Source organism: Trichomycterus rosablanca, chromosome 17 (assembly GCF_030014385.1).
Source record: "Trichomycterus rosablanca isolate fTriRos1 chromosome 17, fTriRos1.hap1, whole genome shotgun sequence".
NCBI classification, from domain to species: domain Eukaryota; kingdom Metazoa; phylum Chordata; class Actinopteri; order Siluriformes; family Trichomycteridae; genus Trichomycterus; species Trichomycterus rosablanca.
This window is the reverse complement of record NC_086004.1, coordinates 6021711-6042627: the sequence shown is the minus strand read 5'-3', so window position 1 is coordinate 6042627 and position 20917 is coordinate 6021711. Positions and strand designations below refer to the sequence as shown.

At 38.8% G+C, this 20917-nt stretch overlaps 2 protein-coding genes across 2 annotated transcripts; both read left to right on the top strand.

The window, feature by feature from the left end:
- The first annotated feature begins 695 nt into the window (after window positions 1-695).
- creb3l3a (cAMP responsive element binding protein 3-like 3a) lies at window positions 696-12872 on the top strand. Its single transcript, XM_063013257.1, has 10 exons — window positions 696-804; window positions 1968-2081; window positions 2167-2407; window positions 2601-2734; window positions 2953-3063; window positions 3859-3965; window positions 4771-4839; window positions 4939-5023; window positions 9047-9143; window positions 10665-12872. The coding sequence occupies exons 1-10, from the start codon at window positions 772-774 to the stop codon at window positions 10964-10966; spliced, it is 1293 nt and encodes a 430-aa protein (XP_062869327.1). The 5' UTR covers window positions 696-771; the 3' UTR covers window positions 10967-12872.
- Window positions 12873-17051: 4179 nt separating this feature from the next.
- rxfp3.2b (relaxin family peptide receptor 3.2b) lies at window positions 17052-18209 on the top strand. Its single transcript, XM_063013383.1, has one exon. It carries the CDS (start codon window positions 17052-17054, stop codon window positions 18207-18209), a length of 1158 nt encoding a protein of 385 aa, XP_062869453.1.
- Window positions 18210-20917: the final 2708 nt, after the last annotated feature.

Below are 20917 nucleotides of genomic sequence, written 5' to 3'. Positions count from 1 at the left end.
TGATGCACACATGCCTGGTCCACATGATCCACATGATTTTGGAGAAAACAGGATTTGTTGGACCAGTCAGCCCTCTACCAGTGCTTTGATGTTTAGTGTTTTTGATGATACCCGGGAGCCTTTCTTGTTGTTTTGGAGATACTTCAACCCATAATGATTTGGCTGTTATTAAAGTCACTCAGGTCTTTAGGCTGCTACCATCATCTTAGCATTTCATAAATCCCTGACAGTGACATGCAGAACTGTTATGAATAAAGCTTGCCACATTTTTATATTTTTGCTCATCATGTGTATACATAGCGTGTATACATAGTGTGTATGTACAGTATAGTTACTGCATATAGGGATTTTATAACATTCACTTTTAAAAATTCAATAATGTTTCACATAAATCCTTGTGTAAATCACAACATAATTTTTTTGCTGGTTAATGTAAGAAACACTGCTAGTTTTGTATCAAATGTTTTGTTATTTGAAGTCAGCTTGAACTTTGGGATTTGTTTTAAACAAGAAATGCTAATAACAGATCTACTTAGTTTTGGCTGGTTTTGGTGTTGTTTCATCATACCGTTTACTTCTATGACCTATACGTAATCTAACATGAACCAATAGAAATCTGCGGCTTTCCCTGATGATCTGATTAGTAGTGTTGGAGTTTAAACTTTGTCCTTTATGAGATCAGACAGGCAGAAAGCCTCTCAGAAAGAGTTGACTTACCGAGAAACCGACATACATCTATTTTTGGATTGTTGATTTTACATAAATTGCTGTATGGCCACTGTTATGAATTTCTACCCAGATCAGGTAAGTAATTCTTGTTTAAAATATTGTGGAATAATTTGAACCTCAGCACAGTGGTGTCTTTGTTTTTTCTTGTTACGTTAGCCCAGATGTGTCGTGAATGCTGAAGAGCAAAGGTCAGAAAATGCTAAAGCTCTAGAGCTCTCTAGAGCTAAGCTTTGTTCTCTGTGAGTTTTGTTAAACAGGATGGAAATGTTCCTTTGTTCTTTTTAAGCTGTGTGCTTCACATTGACCTGGAAATGTAATCACTAAATCAAAGTGACATGAAACTCACAGTGTCTTAAGAGTTTTTCATCCTCAACTCTTGTTTACACAAATTTTTCTATTTTTCTATTTTGAATAGAAAGTTTATGTTCTTAATCAGACCCACAGAAACAAAAAAGAGAATGATATAAAATATATAACATAAACATTTTTTTTTGCTTATTTTTCTTTAAGGATTTTAAGGTTTGCCTTGATAGATTAGGAATGGTGAAATCACAACAGTAAATGCCACAAATAGGTTCAAGATCAGAATTCTTACTAAACCACTTCAGACAATTAAGTGTCTTCAGTTTTAGCTTAGTGTTGATTTGGCACTATGCATTTAGTGCATTGTCTGGCTGAAGGGCAAACGTTCTTACTCTTTCAGGCTTTCAACAGAAGGCAGACAATGTTCTTTAAAAAGTATGCACTATTCATTTCCCCATAAAACCTTAGCAGATTGAAAAGGATCTCTTAAGCACAGTCTACTAGTTCTAGAGTTTTATAGTGGTCATGATGTTACTTGGCTAATGTGTGTTGTTAAAGTAACTGTAAGTAAATGAATGTAATAAAAAGGTTTAATCATATTTGCATTAGACTACAAGACATATTTGCAGTAGACTACAAAACTCTTGGGGGAATAACAATAATATGGTTAAACACTGTCTTTAACCTAACCCTTGGATTTGTCCAGGCAGTGTCACATTTATAATTCTAATGTGTGCTTCTCCTGTTTGTTAAGTTTAAAGTGCTGGCCTGGTGTTGCGGTAGTTTCAAATGTTTTTTAATGATATTCAAATGGTTTTGTATTTTACTATATTTCTATATTGTATTTTACTATATTGATATGGCACTATATTAATCTAAAATACAAAAATGCTTTAGGGTGTTGACAAGGCACTCTTAATATACATTTTATACAGGCTTGTAATGGGGTAGAACTACTGGATTTGCTGTTTGATCAGAACGATGGCATATTGTGCCATGAGGACATGCGGCATCAAAACAACCAGCCACAGCCAGTGCAAGACCCAAACGTAGGTGAAGGGATATTATTTTTGCCACCAGTTAATTTCCATTTCTTTGGACTGTCTGTTGAATTGTCTGTTATTGTTCTGATAGATGATGATGCCCATCCAGGGCGGGGAGGACTTCCTCAACACCCTGCTGAGTGGGACTGACTCTGTCACTGGATCTCCTTTATGGCCACCTTCTCCAAGTGATAGTGGAATTAGTAATGACCCTCAGTCTGATCAGATCGACAGCCCTTCACCTCCCAGAAGCCCACCTCTGGAGACAGGCTATATCCATCCATATCCACATAATGCTCAAGCTCCAGTTTCCACACTCCCTGTCCATTTCAGTATGTGTATGATTTTATTGAAGATAAAGATCAATACTATGAACATTCAGAAACTGTTCTGTCACATTTTGTTTTGTTCCTGTTGAATAATATTGTGTTTGCCTTCAGGTCAGGTGCTTAGCCATGTGATTACCTGTGTATACAGAAGAAAGCTCTATGGAAAAACAAATACATACTGTTATCTCTTCTGTAGATGGCTGGGGGTCTGGTATTTTGCTGGAGAGGTCGGTAGAGATGCAGCACGCATCTAAAGTGACCCAAGCTCACCCAGCAGCTGTGTTCCCACTCACCATTAAAGATCTGCTGCTGTCTGGCACTCCAGAGACTGTAAGTCCCCACAGTGTCAAGACACATCAAACACAACAGGATAAATAGGGCAGAAAAAAGTCATATTAAGTGCAGGTACTTGATTGAGCATAGGCTCAATTGGAGGAAGACAGATACTGGTTTTCAGTGCATTTTAAATGCACAAACCCCAGCCTGACTGACAGAGTTACTTACTGTATATTTCAGACAATGCTGGAGCTAAATTTATGTCTTTATAGCCTCCACAGGCATCACAGCAGTCCTGCCAGGAGCTGGTTCTCAATGATGATGAGAAGAAGCTACTTGTCAAAGAGGGAGTGACTCTGCCAGGTCAACTTCCTCTTACCAAGGTACAACATTTGTAAATTCACCCCTCAATGTATAGGTACAAAACTGTAGCTGGTGGAGCGACAGGTCACCCAATGCTCAATGAAAATCCTCTTAAGTTTCTGTAGTTTGTGGTACAAAGGATTGAGGTAAGGCCCAGAATTGCCAGCCACCAGGTGCCTAATATTTAGTGAGGAATATAAATATTTAGATTCCTCAATAGTGACATACAAAGAGTGTAGATCTCATCCATAATAGTGTTCACTTAATATAAATTATTAAGTGGGGGTCGAACGCAGGATCTTCTTGCTGTGAGGCGACAGTGCTACCCACTTAACCACCGTGCCGCCCTGTGTGTGCACCGTAACTATATTAATATTTGCCTTCAAACAGTTCAAACACCTAATTAATTTACTGATAGCATCTGTCAGTCACAAATTCTCCAGTGGTGCCAAACAGAAATTGTGCTATAGGTTGAAATCAATGACCTTATCTAGGACACCTAGATCAGTGCATCTGCATTATCAGAATTTAGAAAAAGGGGGTAGATACTCATCCTGGTTTCTACTCATTTAAGTTTAAATGTTTTAATTAAAATTTCTGTAACTTGGTTGAATTGATGTGTGTTACTAATACCCATGCATGTCAAGACTGTAACTGTCCTTTAAATAAAACTTAAACTAGATAAGAACTTATCTGTTTTGATCAGAGATGCATGATATGTGCCAGATACCAGCACAGATAGTAATGAAAAATCATGTCTCGATGCTTTATTTATACTGCACACACTTAACACAGTTTTTTCTCTCCAATATAAGTTTGAGGAACGAATTCTAAAGAAAATTCGCAGAAAGATTCGCAATAAGCAGTCTGCCCAGGAGAGCAGGAAGAAGAAAAAAGAATACATAGATGGACTGGAGAGCAGGTATTAACTACACGTGTATACAGTATATTAACATGACATCACTTTTTTACATAGTCACCTTTTGATGCATTTTCCCAGCGTCGTACCAACTTTTTAATGCCATCAGCAAAAAACGTTTTGGTTGAGCGCGTAGCCACTGATGCACCACTGCTTTCACATCATCATCACATGAAAATCTTCTTCCCCTTAAAGCATCTTTGAGCGTCTTAAAAGGTGGAGATCAGATGGCGCTAAATTCGGACTATAAACTCTCTCAGTCTCTCAGACACGACCAATTACCACTCCTCCCACCCTCACCGTTTCCAACCAAAATATAAAAGTGCGGAAACTTTTTTAAGATCACTTGTATTATTATTATTTTTATTATTATTATTATTATTTGTATAACTGTATGTGTTTCCATTTCCCAGTTTATTCCAATTGTTTTAGGATTCTGTTGTACTAATTACTTCTTTTAATAAATCCATACTGCTGCTGTTAGGTCAGTACCCCTGTCCTACCCTTCATTCCTCCCAAAGTTTGTGTTTTTCTAATGGAATAAAATCCATTACAATAGTTTTTCTTCTTTCTTTAGTTCAGTCGTGAGATTAACATGGTAAAATAGGCTGACACTGGCTAACTTCCGGTAGTTACAACTGGTTCTACCAAAAGCTGTTTGTTACTTTTTGTGTTCAAACATAAAATCGATAAATGTTACTTTTAGAGTGGTTGACGCAGATCCCAATACACATCAAAATATTTTATTTGTGATGGCAGTAAATGTTACTGAATCTGGTAATCTCCTATGGGATATTTACTTTGGCAGGATGGCAGCCTGCGGTGCCCAGAACCAAGAGCTGCAAAGGAAGGTTTTCCAGCTGGAGAAATGCAACATGTGAGTAAATGCCATTCTTCAGTCTCAGTCGACTGATTTTCATACTGTGATCATTTGAATTAGTTTATTCTTTTCTGCTCTACATATTTATTGCTACAGATCTCTGATGGAGCAGCTGCGTCGGTTGCAGGCCATGGTTATGAATGGATCCAACAAACCGGCCCAGGCTGGGACCTGCATTCTGGTGAGGATAATAACATGTTAATATGTTATGATTCATGTAAAGGACATGTACATACACTTTACTAGTGTAATTCACACCATAAAGGTCTGATTTGTATGTGTTTAATATGATTTGTTCTTATATTTGTTTTGATGTAAGCAGGAAAATGTGTTTTCTTATATTTAAGGATTATGTTATTACCTTATCTTACGCAGAGCTGTAAAAGTGATTGTGGAATTTGGGGGCTGTGGAACTAAAGGGCAGGTTCTGTCACCATCCACATTCACAAAAAGACTAGAAAAGTTAGAATCCAGTGCTTTGGGGCCAACAAGCAAAACTTCAGTTTTATCTTTATTTAGTTGCAAGCAATTATTATTCAACCAGTGTTTTAGATTAGCAGTGCATGTACTTGGTGACTGGGCTAATACAACAGAAGATATGGTGCTAATGTAGAACTGTATATCATCTGCATAGAATAGAAGTCCATAAATGCAAATGATCTAGCCTAATGGTGAGATATATAATATAAACTGAATAGAGCCAAGGTCAGAAACGTGGGGTACCTCTTGAGTGACAGTGGCAGTGGATGATTTATGAGCACCAATAAGTATGTTATGATTTACTGTGTGAAAAGCCGTGGTAAGGTCTAGAAATATAATAATGTTAAGCAAATCAACTTCAGTAGAACGAAGGATGTTGTCAACATTTTTTAACAGACCGGTCCTTATACTGTACAGGTTACAGAAGCCAGACTGGAAGGGTTCATACAATTTTCACTAAAGAGGTCCTGAACTTGTAAGGTCACAACTCTTCCCATCACCTTAGCCAACTAAGAAAGGTTAGAAATGGGTCTGCAGTTAGAAAATTATACTGGATTTAACTCAGGTTTCTTAAAAATGGAAGTAATGGCAGCCAATTTAAGAGACGTAACAGAACGTAAGGAGAGACACTGATTAATCAAATTAGCTATAGGAGCTCTTCAGAGCAGAAACACAGGATTTAAGAGGAGCCGTAGGGGCAGGGTCAAGAGGACAGGAGGCGGACAATGAATTTAAAATGATCTCAGAGACTGCGGCAGAGGGTAAAAACAAAGGTAAAAACAGACAGATTGTTAAAATTTTTAACTTGTTAGGGAAATGCTGATGGATGTTGTTAATAAAGAGCTTTATTTATGGTCTGGAATAAAGTTTTAGGCCTGGAGCTGCTGCTTTTTATAATGGTTGAGTAGTAGGCAGAATGAGTATTGTTCAGGGCAGGGTTTTTTAAATGACCCACATTTTGTTCATGATTTTTTCGCGACCCAGGCAACACAAACAATGCATCTTACTCTTCTTGTACAATCTAGACCCACTGTGATTTACAAGATGTAACATAAAGCCTCCACAAGGGGGCGTTTGTGTTCAAGTTATTATTTTTCTCGTGACCCAGGGTTTGAGGGTTTGACCCCTGGTTTAGGGCATCCTTGTACAAGCAGATGTGCTCCCTAAAAGTGGCTGATGTATAGCAAGTCCTGTTTTTCTGTAAAGACACTCAAGACGCCGTCCATCTGCATTCATGGCTGTAAGCTCACAGCTGAACCATGCGGGTACGTGAAGCAGGGATCAGTTTTGTTTTAAGAGGGGCATGAATATTACATTTTTGAAATAGTTTCATTGTAGATTGGCAGCAGTGCGGACCCTTTCTGTGTGGAGTTTGCATGTTGTCCCCGTGTCTGTGTGGGTTTCTCTCCAGGCGCTCTGGTTTCCTCCCACAGTGCGAACACATGCAGTCAGGTTAATATGGAGATACTAAAATTTGTCCGTCACTGTGTTTGACATTAAAAACTTGAACTGTTCTGTCATGAATGTAACCAAAGTGTGTAAAACAACGACGTTAAAATCCTTATAAAATAAAAAATAAACAAACACTGTAGATTGGGGGAGGAAAGTTCATGAGAATTTGAAAAAGAAGTCCAAAGAGAGATGAAGTAGAGATGCAGATCAACAGGTTTAGGATTACAAAAAGAGACAGTGGTTTTCTGAAGAGGTTTGACAGCATGAGCTCTAAAACAACTTTTAATCAGCTCATGGTCAGTGAAGCCAACAATGGAACCAGTAACAGAAACACTGTTGAGACCAGTGGAGGAGAGCAAATCAAGTATATGACCAAAACTGTGAGTCAGAAAATCAATGTGCTGAGTTAAACTGAAACATTCAAGGACTGCCAAAAACTCATTGGAAAGTGAGCAGTCTGTGCCAACATGAATATTAAAATCACCCAGGAGAATGATAACAGAGCAGATGGAAGAGACCATAGTAAGCAGTTTGTTCACATCAGACAGAAAGTGAGAAGTAGATTTTGGAGGACGATAAATTAGCAGTAACGGAAGTGGAGTAAGGGAAGATATTAAAAGTCAAGTATTCACAAGTATTGATATCATGAAAGTCCCAGTTATTGACCTTCATGTTGCTGTGATAAACAACTGCTAAACCTCCTCCTTTCCCAGTGAGACGTGGCTTAGATAAATAAGTATATCCCGCTGGTGCAGACAAGTTTAAGTGGAGCTAATCCCCAGGCTGTTGCCAGGTTTCAGTCAGCAAAAGCATGTCCAGCATCTTTTGGATGATCAGCTCATTTAACAGAGTTGTCTTATTAGTAATTGTTCAGGAGTTCAATTTTAACAGGGTTTACAGTAGAAGTTGTAGAAGAAATGGAGAGCTGGGAGTTCAGTTTGCAGAGTGGCTGTTCTCAGAGTGTAATCTAAGTTACACACAGTGTAACTCTGACACTTATTTATTAGGATTTTAACGCCATGTTTTACACGCTTTGGTTACCTACATGACAGAACAGATAGTTACTGGTTACACAAGATTCATCAGTTCAAGTTTTAATGTCAAACACAGTCATGGACAATTTTGTATCTCCAATTCACCTAACTTACACGTCTTTAAACTGTGGGAGGAAACAGGAGCTCCTGGAGGAAGCACAGAAAGGACCCAGACCGCTCCACCTTGGAATCAAACCCAGGACCTTCTTGCTGTGAGGGACAGTGCTACCCACTGAGCCACCATGCCGCCCCCTAACCATTTTAATTAAATGTTATACATAGTGAATCACCACAACCCAGGAACATCTCAGTCTTAAACCAAACACCACGTTAGCCAAAACCCATCAATCACACATGAAGATCGGGTGCATGGATACAAATACATTGTTCAGTTCTCTGTATGGGTGGCACTGTGATTCAGCAAGTGAGGTGGATGCCATCCAGCAACATCAGCTCTCGTCACATGGGTTCAAAATTACACTTTGTCCACTGTCTTTGAGCAATTCTAGACTTTCACCCTCTGTGTAAATAGGTTTCCGCCAGGTACTCCTGTTTCCTCCCACCTCCTAATACATTCAGAAGGTGGATTTGGTGCAATAAATTGCTTCTAGGTGTGCATAAGTAAATATATGAGTGTGTGTTGCCCTGTAATAAGCTGCCACCCTGTCCAGAGTGTATTCCTGCTATTAAAGCTTCAAATCTTCTTTGTGTGTAAGAATTCGGATCCATTCCATTAAAATAGCATTTCTCTCATGTTGAGTATAAGAAGCCCTGACTCACTGCTGATTTTCAATCATCCCAAAGAAATTCAGTGAGGTTGGGGACTGCAACAAGGTTCTATGGTCAGATAAGACAAAAAAAGCTTTTGGCAACGTTTTGTGTAAAACAAAGAATGGTTATACAGAGTAGACTGTAATATCCTTATAGTTTATGTAAAAGTGAAAGTATAGTATCGTATAGTAAAGTATGGTATAATACAGCATCTGTATTGCCTTGAAGGTGTTGTTGTTAGTACCAGGAGATTTAACATTGAGGTCAGTTAACTCTGAAAGCAGGTGTAGATAATTTTCATGTTTTATTATCTGTAACGTATAATTTTATTTCCTTTCATCTCACTGGACAAACATTTAACCCAGAGAAAATTGCTTCTGCCTCAAGAAGTTCAGTCGGGTGCTGTGCCTACCCTCAGCTTCTCTGTGATATTTAACGTAGGCTGCCCATCTGTTTGTGTCCCACAGGTTCTACTGCTGTCGTTCACATTGATTCTGCTGCCCAGTTTGAAGCCCTTCACCGATACCAAGCTCAGCCAGCCCGGAGACTTCAGCCCACTGAGAGGTGAGTCAAAAATCCAATTACTCTCTGTGCTTAGACCTTTTGTTTAAAAGATCAAGGCTGACCTGTGTGCACGCTCAGGAAGAAAAGTGCATTTAAAGCTCAATCTTCAGTTCACTATTATTGTAGACAATCTATTTAACCTGAGCTGGAACTTTGTGATGACTATTGAAAGTGTCAAAGAGTAGATGGGAGGTTTGTGCAATGCAAAACAGCTTAGTAACTTTTCCTCCCAGTGAAATGGATGTGAAGTGTAATGTGTATGCAGCCGTTTATGGATATACACAGGGGCCATATTTATTTAACTTGTCTCTTTGTGGCTGGATGATTGGCAGTAATGGTGGGAAGTTTGGTAAATTTTTTTGTGACACACTATTAATAAGTGCCATTTTCCATTTTTTTTGACTTGGGTTATGCTGGTGTGGTGCAAGGATAAGAATATATTTGAAAATGGTTTAAATAACAGTAAGATGTCTGTAAGTTTACAACATTTCTAGTTAGTAAATTATTGTTTTAATTTAAAGATACTAAACTGTTTGGGTATAGTAGACATGCAGATTTGCTTTTCACAGCCGCTCAGGTGGCGCAGCGGTAAAACACGCTAGCACACCAGAGCTGACATTTCGAACTTGTCGGTTCGAAACTCAGCTCTTCCATTTGGCTGGGCGGCTACATGAACAACGATTGGCTGTTGTTTATACAGGGAGGGAAAAGCCAGATAGGGACCTCATACGACCTCTGCTGGCTGATTGATGGCGTCTGCACAGAGTTGAGGGATAATGCATTAATCAGGGTGTGGCTCTCTGTGCACAAAGCTGATCCGCATATGATCTCGCCTCGTGCAGGTGAAAAGATGCAGTCAACTACTGCTTATGTATTGGAGGGGACGTGTGTCAGAAAAATACCAGAATTAAAGGTTGTGGAATGTATCCCCACCAATAAGTGGGGATTACTGTATTAAGGAAGTTAAAAGAGTGCTTAGCAATAGCCTTAATTCTTTTCCCAACTGGTTTATTCTCCACCAGGATGTTTGGGTCCTACAGTAAAAATTAGAAGTACGTTTGAAAGAAATTGTGGACTTTCTGAAACTCTGATGTTTCAAAAATACATGTACAGCAACTTAGATTGTTAATTTGTTGATATACAAGTTATATAATGTTACTGAACTTTATGGTATAGCATCTTAATTCACTCTTAGTAATTGTAATTGACCGAATATGGTTCTCTGACTTATGCTAAAAGGACATAGTTTCAGATAGACAAATGTAAAACAGACAAACAAACACAAAACAAAAATGTAAAGCTGTCTGAACATTAAACTGTTCACAGTCAAGTGAGCTTGTCATTGGCGATGGCAATCAGAGTTTTGCATTGCTGACACAAGCACCAGCCAGCTAAGTGGTGGTCTACTGTATAGACAAACTAACCTGTGGTTGAAGGTCATCAGAGAATAACAGATTAATTTTTCATGATGTGTGCAAATTGAATGCCCTGTACATCTTCTTGTGTCCTTGTCTTCTCTAGTTCAGTCACGGTCCCTGCACAGCCTGCAGTCCTCCCGGGTGATGCATGCCCTTAAGCATCCATACACAGCGCAGTCTCTTCCTGCTTTTCCTGAAGATAAAGAAATGGATGAAGTAAAATCTCTAATAGAGAAATTTCACAGAGGACCAAGACTGGCTTATTACAACCTAGGATCCCAAAACTCCAGCCTGGACAAGCATAATGACCATAACCATGGTGACCCCATTACTGGCCACATAGCAACAGTGACCTTAAGCCCGCGGCGTGAAGCAAGACTCCAGCCAAATGCCGATGACATGTAGAGGGCAGAGAGGGATTTGGGGCAGGATATCTGCAAACTCCTGACCCCCTGTGGTTTTACACAGTAAGTCCACTGCCATCAAAGCCATAAAGACTTTTTGCTCACAAAACTAAGAAGAAGCAGTTAAAACGTTCTTACATGAAGATTAAGCACATGTGTACGCTTATTGGAATCTAAGATGAACTGATATTCTGCACTCCAACTGTAGACTGAGGAAATGTGAAGGGCAGATGGGGGATTTGCAGCAGGATTTCCCAAACCTTTCAACAACAAAATCCACAGTCAGCAATGAAATGAAGTTTTTTTTGCCCTTTATCTTTAATAACACTGATATTGTCTACGTTGGTGAAACCTGAAATCAGCTGATATGTGGATATATGTTGGTCATGTTAAAGGAAAGGAGTGATCCACCAAAAATCATTTTAAATCATGTATTCACTAAAACAAAACACACAGTACTTTATGTACTTTATGTTGTTATTAAACATTATTTACATTTAATGACTACTCATTCACAGTCTAGGCAGAAAAAGTTTGCTGACCTCTGGGCTAATACCTGACTTGAGATGCTGCAATTAAACGTATTAGATTTGATGTGTTTCAAAACAAAACATAGATGACCATAGAAAAAGAATACATTGCATTAAGTTGCAGTGATGTAAATGACCTGAGTTTTTATCAGTGAACAATAATAAATTATCTACCAACAAAAGAATTCGGTACTAAAGTACTAAAATTAAACATGCTGGAAGGTCATCAGTTCACAAGGTTATATCAAACACAGTCATGGACAATTTTGTATCTCCAATTTACCTCACTTGCATGTCTTTGGACTGTGGGAGAAAACCGAAGCTACTGGAGGAAATCCACGTGGACATGGGGAGAACATGCAAACTCCACACAGAAAGAACCCGGCCCGCCCCACCTGGGGATCTTTTCCTAATAAGCAATTCTTTAAAGCAAGAATCATAGAAATACATCACAAAGGAAACCACTGCTCTCTTCAAAAACCCATTCAAGTGATCGCTTTGTTGATTCATAACAGTCTGTGTATAAATGATTAAAAATTTTATTTTTGGCAAAAAAAAAAAAAAAAAATACTCTACACTACGTTTTGGGGAAATGGCAACTGTAAAGACTGGTGGATGGTGGCACAGAGTTTGGAACTGTTTTTCTGCATCAGGCCCCTGGACATCTTGAAAGAAAAAAACCACAGGAAAAGATCTGGAAAGTGGTCAGTCAGTTAAAGCTTTATGTAAATGCAAGAATGCAACAAGCCAAAAAAAAAACAAAAAAAAAAACATTCATCCCAAACACATAAAAAACAAAAAAATGTGAACAAAATGTTTTGAAATAACCAAGTCAAAGTCTAAAGTCTAACCATATGTGGCATGACCTAACATGAAGTGTTCATGCAAGAAATCCTACAATGGTATGAAAATCCACATCATTATTGTACATCAAGTCCCGGCTTAGTTTTGCAGCACAAAGACTATTTTGTAATAGTAGAGAAATCATCACATTTAACACTTTCTGTCGGTTAAGGTGATCTTAACTTTATGATGCTTGGCAGTCTTGCCAATGATTAGCAAATCATTTTCCAGCTTGGATTGTAAATGATTAATCAGTGTGTTCAGTAAAAGCGTGTATGTGTACATTATTATTATTACTTGGATAAAGATCAGATGAGTAATTAATGCTAAATGCCAGGCAATTCAATCACAAAGTTAACAAATATTTTTGCACATTTACCTGGAACAGGCTTCCCTTTAATCATACATTATAAAATGGTGTATAGTATTTGATGATTTGCAATTTAATGCAGTGTAAATATTGTAACTGTCTGTAGCTCAAGCACTTTATGCAACTTGTATTATGATGTGTTTAATAAACTCTTTTTAACTTGGCATCTTGGACACTTGTCATTATTAAATAAAAACAGTACATTGTTTTCCAATACTACCTTAAAAACGTTCATCAGTCACTAAAGTCTGTGATATTTGGCCTAGCCACAAGCATAAATTGTCTAAAGCTGTTGGTTTAAATTAAATAAATTAAAGAAAGAGATAGAAATGATGCACCAGTACCATTGTGTTTAAAACCTCTAAAATCGATGTGTCAATTTAGCCCTAAAGCACCTGTAATAACAAAAATAACCCATAGACAATTACTAAAGGTGAGAAGTAATGCAGTTATGACAGGATGATTGGAGGTGAACAAACACCCCCCCCCCCCCCCACCCCCCCAACAGTAGCTGATGTGCTTGCTATTTTTATTAATCAATTTTATGTTTGGGGAAATTATGAACACATTTACATAAAGTAGATTTTAGATAAGACATTGTTCAGTGCATTGGTGTATGAACAGCAACATGATTTAATAGGTTTTCAAAAATCAGTTAAAAATGAAAAACAAAAATAGCTTTACAAAAGTATTCATACCCTTTGCTGTGTGGTCAGGTGCGTCCTATTTGCATTGTTTGTGATGTTTTTAGAACTTAATTGGAGTTCGCCTATTGCAACATGAATAGATTGGAAAGGCACAAACCTGGATCTACAAGTGCCTCCAATATACACTGCATTTTCAGCAGGACCAAACTGTGATAATGCATGGATAGGGAAGCATAGGGAAAAACTATAAAATCATATCTAAGGCTATGAGTGTTCTCAGGCCTATAGTAGCCTTAATAATTTCACTAAAAGATTGGACATCCGTGCAAGAAATGCCTCGATAAGGAAGGTAAGAAATAACCCAACTCACCAACAGAGCTCTGGATGTTCTGTGTAGATTTGGGATGAACAACCAAACCATGATTTGTCAAAAGAACAACCATCTCTCAATAAATAGTAAGTTAAATAGGCAGTAAAAAGTATTTAGACAACTTTGTACACATGATCATAGTGTGAAGTTAAATGAATGGACAGTAACTGCCATTTTTTAACATCAATCTACATTTACATCTAACAAGCATTTGTTGAAGTGCCAGAAAGGTCCACCACTTAGATAATATCTGGTCAGTGGGGGTCCTTTGGTTTCTCTTTCCACTGATAAATGAGATAGAAAGTGGGGACAAAGTGTACAGAGGAACAATGTGTCTACATGATAGGAATATCTTATAAAATGGATAATGAATGTACATACCTGGTAAGTACCTAACTATATGCTTGGTTAGCACTTTTTAACATAGTTAGCCTTTCTGACATTCTCACCCTCGTCTTTCATTCAAAACAGCTCTTTTTCCAGAATTTTAGCTACTCTATGAAAGTGCTTCTATCAACTTCTATTAAAGCAGATTAGTGTTACTTGTTGACCTCTATTTCTTTTGCTTTCTTTAATCATGACTAGAAAAATGACCATCTTTCATCTTTCAAGCTGCCTGCTTGTTCGATCCGTCATTTAAGAGATGCAGACTTCACCCACAGCTGAAGTCAGTACGGGCACACAGAGGAGCAAAGAAGAGTCAGTCAATTAATCTGCAAATGGATGGACTTTTGATGTACCAAGTTCACCTTATAAGTTTAAAGCCCAGAGGATTTCCCAAAATCTTTTGTTAAAAAAAAAGAAACCTATACATTCTGATCTTAAATCATTTTAATCTTACAAATGTAGCTTAGACGTGTCAGTTTTGTGCTGGAGCTGTGGAGCTGTTGGTCGTATTTGATTCTCCAGCAATCAAATAACCTCTGTTCAGAAACTGATGCAGAAAGCTTCATTGTCCCTTTTCTCCTAACCCTGAACATATCAGCCAGCACATGATTACTGAGCTTTATCTTGCACTGAAGCTACAAGGCCAAAGCATTTTTGGATGACAATTTATTTTTATTTATTTTCTGTTATCAATAATAGCTTCACATCTCAAGCACAAAACACGTCTTGGTCACGGTTGAAGGACTGAAATGATTTAAGATCAGAATCTGTTTCTTTGGTGCTGATCACATGGACAAAGATAAAAGAGGTGCAGCGGCCTTTTTCTTGCAGGACAACTTCCAACCCCAAGGCGATGTAATGTTCACTTGCTGAAAATAATAAGCTATAGTGCTTTACTATAAAATCTAAAGAAACTGGATGACTAGCACACAAATGCACATCGAAATGTGTTCGCAAACACTTCAAAAAATGAAAAAACTAGTTTGATAAAACATAATTAAAACTCTTTAGTAATTAGCTTGTGATAAGAAGAATAATTGTTGAGCGTATATGATCTCAGAAACACAGTGAGATATGGAAGTGGGAACATCATGCCATTGAAATGCTAAAAGCAGGATTTTCCAGCAATCAAATATCAGAAACTGATGTTGAAGAATAGAATATTGTGCATGAGTCCAGCCCAGAGTTCATTTAGGTCGGCATCTTCACCCTTACAGGTGATTTACTGTGCATAAAAATGTACACACAGCATCTTAGAATACTGTTTTGAAGTTCTATAATGTTTTTTAAAATCCCTGTAGCATTGTTATTTAATTATTTGCACTAACCCTTTCACTGAGTCGGGGTTGGCACAGGTCTGGTGCCACCCAGAAAATAACAGAAAAAGAAACAATACAGTCTGGACAGGGTGTCAGTTTATAGCAAGGGAACAAAATACACTATATGACCAAGTGTATAAAGTAGTAAAAGTACCTTACAATGGGCTTATTGGAGACACCATTCCAAAACCATGGACTTTAAGATAGTGGCACCACCCTTTTTTTAAGAGAATGACAGCCTTTACTTCTTTAGGATGTCTTTCCACAAGATTTTGAAGTGTGCATGTGTGAATTTATGAGGTCAGGCACCCACGTTAAACATAAAGACCTTGCTTGCAATCAACGTTCCAACTCATCTCAGTGATTTTAACAGGGTTAAGGTCAGGACTCTGTATATTCTCTTCACACCAGACTTGTCAAACCATGTCTGTATTGTTCAGTCCTACTGGAGGAAAGGGAAATGGGTTTTCCTAAACTGTTGCCACACATTTGTAGACACTTAATTTATTTTGCATAATCGATTTAGTACATCTGATAGAAATGGGTGTATTTGAATGATCTGAACTTAATAATTAGGAGGAGTGTTCCAATTCTTTTGTCTATATTGTGTACTTACCCACATATAGGAGCAATTTAAAGTAGCCAGATCACATTCTGTATGTTTTTGGGATGTAGGAGAAAACCTAGTACTCAGAACAAACTGCAAAACTTGTTAACCCAGCAAACAATCAGATATAGATAATAAATGCATTGTACAATGCAATTTCATGTTCTTTATAATAGTACCTAAAAGCTTTGTTTTACACTTGTGTAAACATGTGCCTCTCTGTGCTGGAGCAGCTTGTTCGTTTACATTTCTTCTCTTTTAAATGTACAATTTCTCTTCGTCTAACTGGTGTAGAGACTTTATATTATTACATAATTAGAAAGTCCCCTCGCCGAATTCTACCAGGGTTTTGTTTTAATCACAAATTATAATTATCAAGATTTATTTATGTATTTGTGTTTAATATAACATGAACATGACCTTTAAGTCCTGAGAACCCTGATCTGATCCTTATCCACTGCAAGTCTGTTAGAAATTTTGCATGTTCTCAAAAATGTGGCTCCCAAGTGGCTTGACTGCTTTAAGTTTCCTCTCATCTGCCAAAACATGCAAAAGGTGGGTTGGCAACTCGAAACTGTGCCTATGTATTTGTAAATAAGTAAGTGAATGCGTAAGATTAGCACTTTGTCCAGAGTTTGTTTTTGCTTGCGCCGGTTTCACCCCGACCGTTACCAGACAAACGCGATTAATAAAAATGAATAAGAATAAATACTAATAAATATAATATAATATAAAATAACGATATAACAGTAAATATAATAGAATTTATAAGAAGCAGCAGCGGGGCAGATATTGCTGGACTAAGCAGCCTATGCGTCACGCGCGCTGTGGTATAAAAGGTTGAGCGCGCGCTGTGAGGCGCACAGTACTGACTGCACGCGCTCAGACCAAATGAAGACTCGCGCACCTGAGCCTGTTTTGTGGTGTCACCCAGATGAACTGCAGATAGTGATTCATTTAAGAGAACTTTTTTGCGCTTCTTCTCGCCTCGCCGTGCAGACCGAGTGAGCGTTATGGAGAGGAACGAGACCACAACTGTGTCGGATAATTGCACGGATATTTTCTCAGGTAACCTGTCCGTGCGCTGCTGGCTGCACCTGCTTACCAAGGAATATGGTTCTGTGCTGCAGGGGGATCCTTCAAGCTTGACGTTGCGGGTCACTATTGCTCTGGTGTACTCGGTGGTGTGCGCTTTGGGACTCGTGGGCAATGCTTTGGCACTTTATCTGCTCCACGCGCGCCACAGGCAGAAGCAGAGCTCAGTTGATTGTCTTGTCATGGGCTTGGCTTTGACCGACCTGCAGTTTGTGCTCACTTTGCCTTTCTGGGCTGTGGACACAGCTTTGGACTTTCGTTGGCCCTTCGGTCGCCTCATGTGCAAGATCATTAGCTCAGTGACCACCATGAACATGTACGCCAGTGTGTTCTTTCTCACCAGCATGAGTGTGGCACGGTACTACTCCATCACCTCCTCGCTGAAGCTGCAGAGCCGGCAGGCGGCAACTCTCAGGGCTAAATGGGTCAGCGTGGCCATCTGGGCTGTGTCACTTCTAGCCACTCTGCCTCATGCTGTGTACTCCACCATCGCTCAGGTGGCGCCAGATGAGGAGCTCTGTCTGGTCCGATTCCCTGAGTCGGGCAGCTGGGATCCACAGCAACTCCTGGGCCTGTACCAGCTGCAGAAGGTGCTGCTGGGATTCATCATCCCGCTTGTTGTGATCTCACTGTGCTACCTGCTGCTTCTGCGCTTTCTTCTGAGCCGAAGGATCCTTGGTAGCGTGGGCACAGAGGGGGAACAGGGACGCCACAGGCGCAGGTCCAAAGTCACCAAGTCAGTTGTGATTGTAGTGCTGTCTTTCTTTTTGTGCTGGCTGCCCAATCAGGCGCTCACACTCTGGGCTGTCCTCATCAAGTTTGACCTGGTGCCCTTCAGCAATGCTTTTTACAATGCCCAGGCCTACGCCTTCCCACTCTCTGTTTGCCTGGCACATACAAATAGTTGCCTCAACCCTGTGCTTTACTGTCTCATACGACGGGAGTTTCGTGCCGGCCTCAAAGAACTCCTACTCAGGGCAACACCATCGTACCGCAGCCTGGCACAGCTTCTGCCACGCAAGTCTAAAGTGGCCGAGGCTCCTACAGTTCTGGTGCTGGTGCAGATGGATGTCTGACAAACAGGACCTCTAAAGTAGTTTTTTTTTTTATTCTTAGTTTTGACTGATGGACAGAAACATACAGGAAGAGTCCATTGCATGGTGCTGGTCCTCTTTCACGTCTATAATACAATAGAATAGAATGACTTTATTTGTCATATAAACACTTATAAATGTACAGTATATAGAAATTCTTGTTCCTGCATATGTTAGCTTGTTTGGTAGCTGGGGTCAGAGCACAGGGTCAGCCATTGTACTGCTGCAGCCCTGGAGCTTATAGCTCATTAGCAGAGCCAGGATTTGAACCCACAACCTATCGATTAATAGCCTAGAGCTCTACTTACTGAGCTACCACTGTTCTGTAGTGTTTTTAAACAATGCAATGCCAAAAGTTAAATGCATATATTTTTTTTTTCTTTTGCAAATTTTGGACCCCCCTGGTCAAATACCATGTTCTGCTCATTTATACACTTACTGTTTATTTGCTGCTATTGAACATGTTGTAAAAAACAAACAATGCAGTGTGTGCAAATGTTATCACACATTTAATATTTTATTTTGCCCAACATGTAGAAATAGTAAAGAAATAGAAATTGCAAGCACAAATGCACCCAGGTAACCTAGCACATCAGCGCCGAGATTCTGAACTCTTCGGTTCGAAACTAGCGGGCATAATTGGCAGTGCCTGCAGGGCGGGATGACCGGACTATGTGGGTGGGGTCATCAAACGCTGTGTAAGGACCCTGATTGGCAGATGGAGAGGCGCCTGTGCAGAATACATGGGTGAAAAGAGGTTCCGTTGGGGGCTGTGCACGGGTCGGAGGAGACGTAAGCAGTAATATACCCACCTCAACTGCAATCAGGGATCCCCAGCAGTGGAAAACAAATTGACTACACTAAAATTGGGAGAAAATGCATAATATATAATAGAAAAAAAAAAAAGAAATTGAAAACACCTTCAACAAAAATTACATTAGTTCCATTTCTGTATAGGTTGTGTTAGCTTGTTTTTAATCAAAAATAGAACAAAAAATTTGACCAGGGATGTTCAGAAACCTGCATTATAATGTTTATGGGAAACATAAGTAAATAAATTGCAATACTAATTGCATTGTGTCTGTATAATGCAAGTGAATTACTTCTGAAGATGAATTCTAGTGGTAAAAACTGGAATATGGAGGATTTCTTTATTAAAAAGCCTGTCTGGAGATTATAGTTAGGTTCTTTCTCCACTTAATTTAGACAGTGCCGTAATTTGTTCTTTTTTTATTAGCTTTTAGAGAAAATTAATGCAATTTTCCCTTTCCAAGCTCTTGCATTACACAGGGATTTCTGCTGTTTTTGTTTTTGCGGGTCAAGTCAATTTCTGTTCAACTTCTTTTTGGTGGCTTGAAAACATGCTTAGGGATTCCAGCCAGGACAGCCTTCAGAGAGAGAAAAATTAATGATCTGTTTGTGTGCTGCAGTCTTTGATGTGGGAAAAATACTGAATAGAAAGTGTGTCTTTATCACTATAATTTTTTTTAACAAAAGGTGGGTAGAGAAAAGGTAAACATACTGCTCAAATGTTTAAAATGATTTCTCCATAATATAAACACGCCCATGTGTTGCTTTACTGAGTTTGATGGTGATGGTTTAAAATGGATTTTGCTGTGTGTACTGTAGTTTTAAAAATTGAAGCAATTCTAAAATAAAACAGATTTTCATTGATTGATCTTCTGTGTGATTGTGAAGTGGCTGTGTGTTTATTACATGCTGTTCAAAATGCAACCTAAATGCAAAAGCTGCTGGTTATAAGGGCGGCACGGTGGCTCGGGTTGTCACCTCACAGCAAGAAGGTCCTGGGTTTGATTTCCAGGTGCAGCAGTACGGGTAATTTTTTTGTGGAGTTTGCATGTTCTTCCTGTGTCTGTGTGAATTTTGGAAGTTCCCACAGTCTAAACACATGCAGTGCATGTGTGAATCATGTGTAACCAGTAACAACCTGTCCTGTCATTAATACAAGCAAAATGTAAACAAACAAACTGTTCTTTATAAAAAGAAAGCAAGATTAAGTAGCAAATTATTTTCTACCATAGACAGACAACCATAGAAAACCATAGAAAACACAACAGTAGAAGTCAGAAATATCATATAATTGTATGAGTCATGTGCAGTATGTAATAGTATTCTTTCTGCAACTGGTCATTTTCTGTGACTGAATAATTAAAACTTTATGTGTTTAATGTGGGTTTTTACCTGGAACTGGAAACTTCTCTGTGCCCATATAAATATGCCTAGTTTGACTGCAGTGCACCCAATTAAACATATAAGTTAATTATATATTTACATTTACAGCATTTAGCAGACACTTTTATCCAAAGCGACTTACACAATGAGCAATTGAGGGTTAAGGGCCTTGCTTGCTCAGGGACCCAACAGTGGCAACATGGTGGTGGCGGGGCTTGAACCGGCAACCTTCTGTTAACTAGTCCAGCACCTTAACCACTGAGCTATCACTGGCCCTATATACTGTATATAGTTGTTATATTGTGATAATCAAAAGCTAATAAAATAACTCATAAACATAAAAACATAAAAATAAACATTTTTTTGTGTGAAAAACAATTGCAAAAATTTATTAAATCCCAAATTGTTATTTTTTTGTTGTCAAGTTTTGTCTATAATGCAGTTACTGTATTATCAGTTCACACATCTAAAATAATCTTACACCTGTTAGGCTGTGT

Bases quoted from the DNA above. Each gene is read 5' to 3' on its own strand.
- creb3l3a (XM_063013257.1), top strand. From the start codon at position 772: ATGGCCACTGTTATGAATTTCTACCCAGATCAG. The intron at 2,082-2,166 runs GTAGGTGAAGGG...TTGTTCTGATAG, and splicing joins AGCCAGTGCAAGACCCAAAC to ATGATGATGCCCATCCAGGG. The intron at 2,408-2,600 runs GTATGTGTATGA...TCTCTTCTGTAG, and splicing joins CACACTCCCTGTCCATTTCA to ATGGCTGGGGGTCTGGTATT.
- rxfp3.2b (XM_063013383.1), top strand. From the start codon at position 17,052: ATGGAGAGGAACGAGACCACAACTGTGTCGGATAATTGCACGGATATT.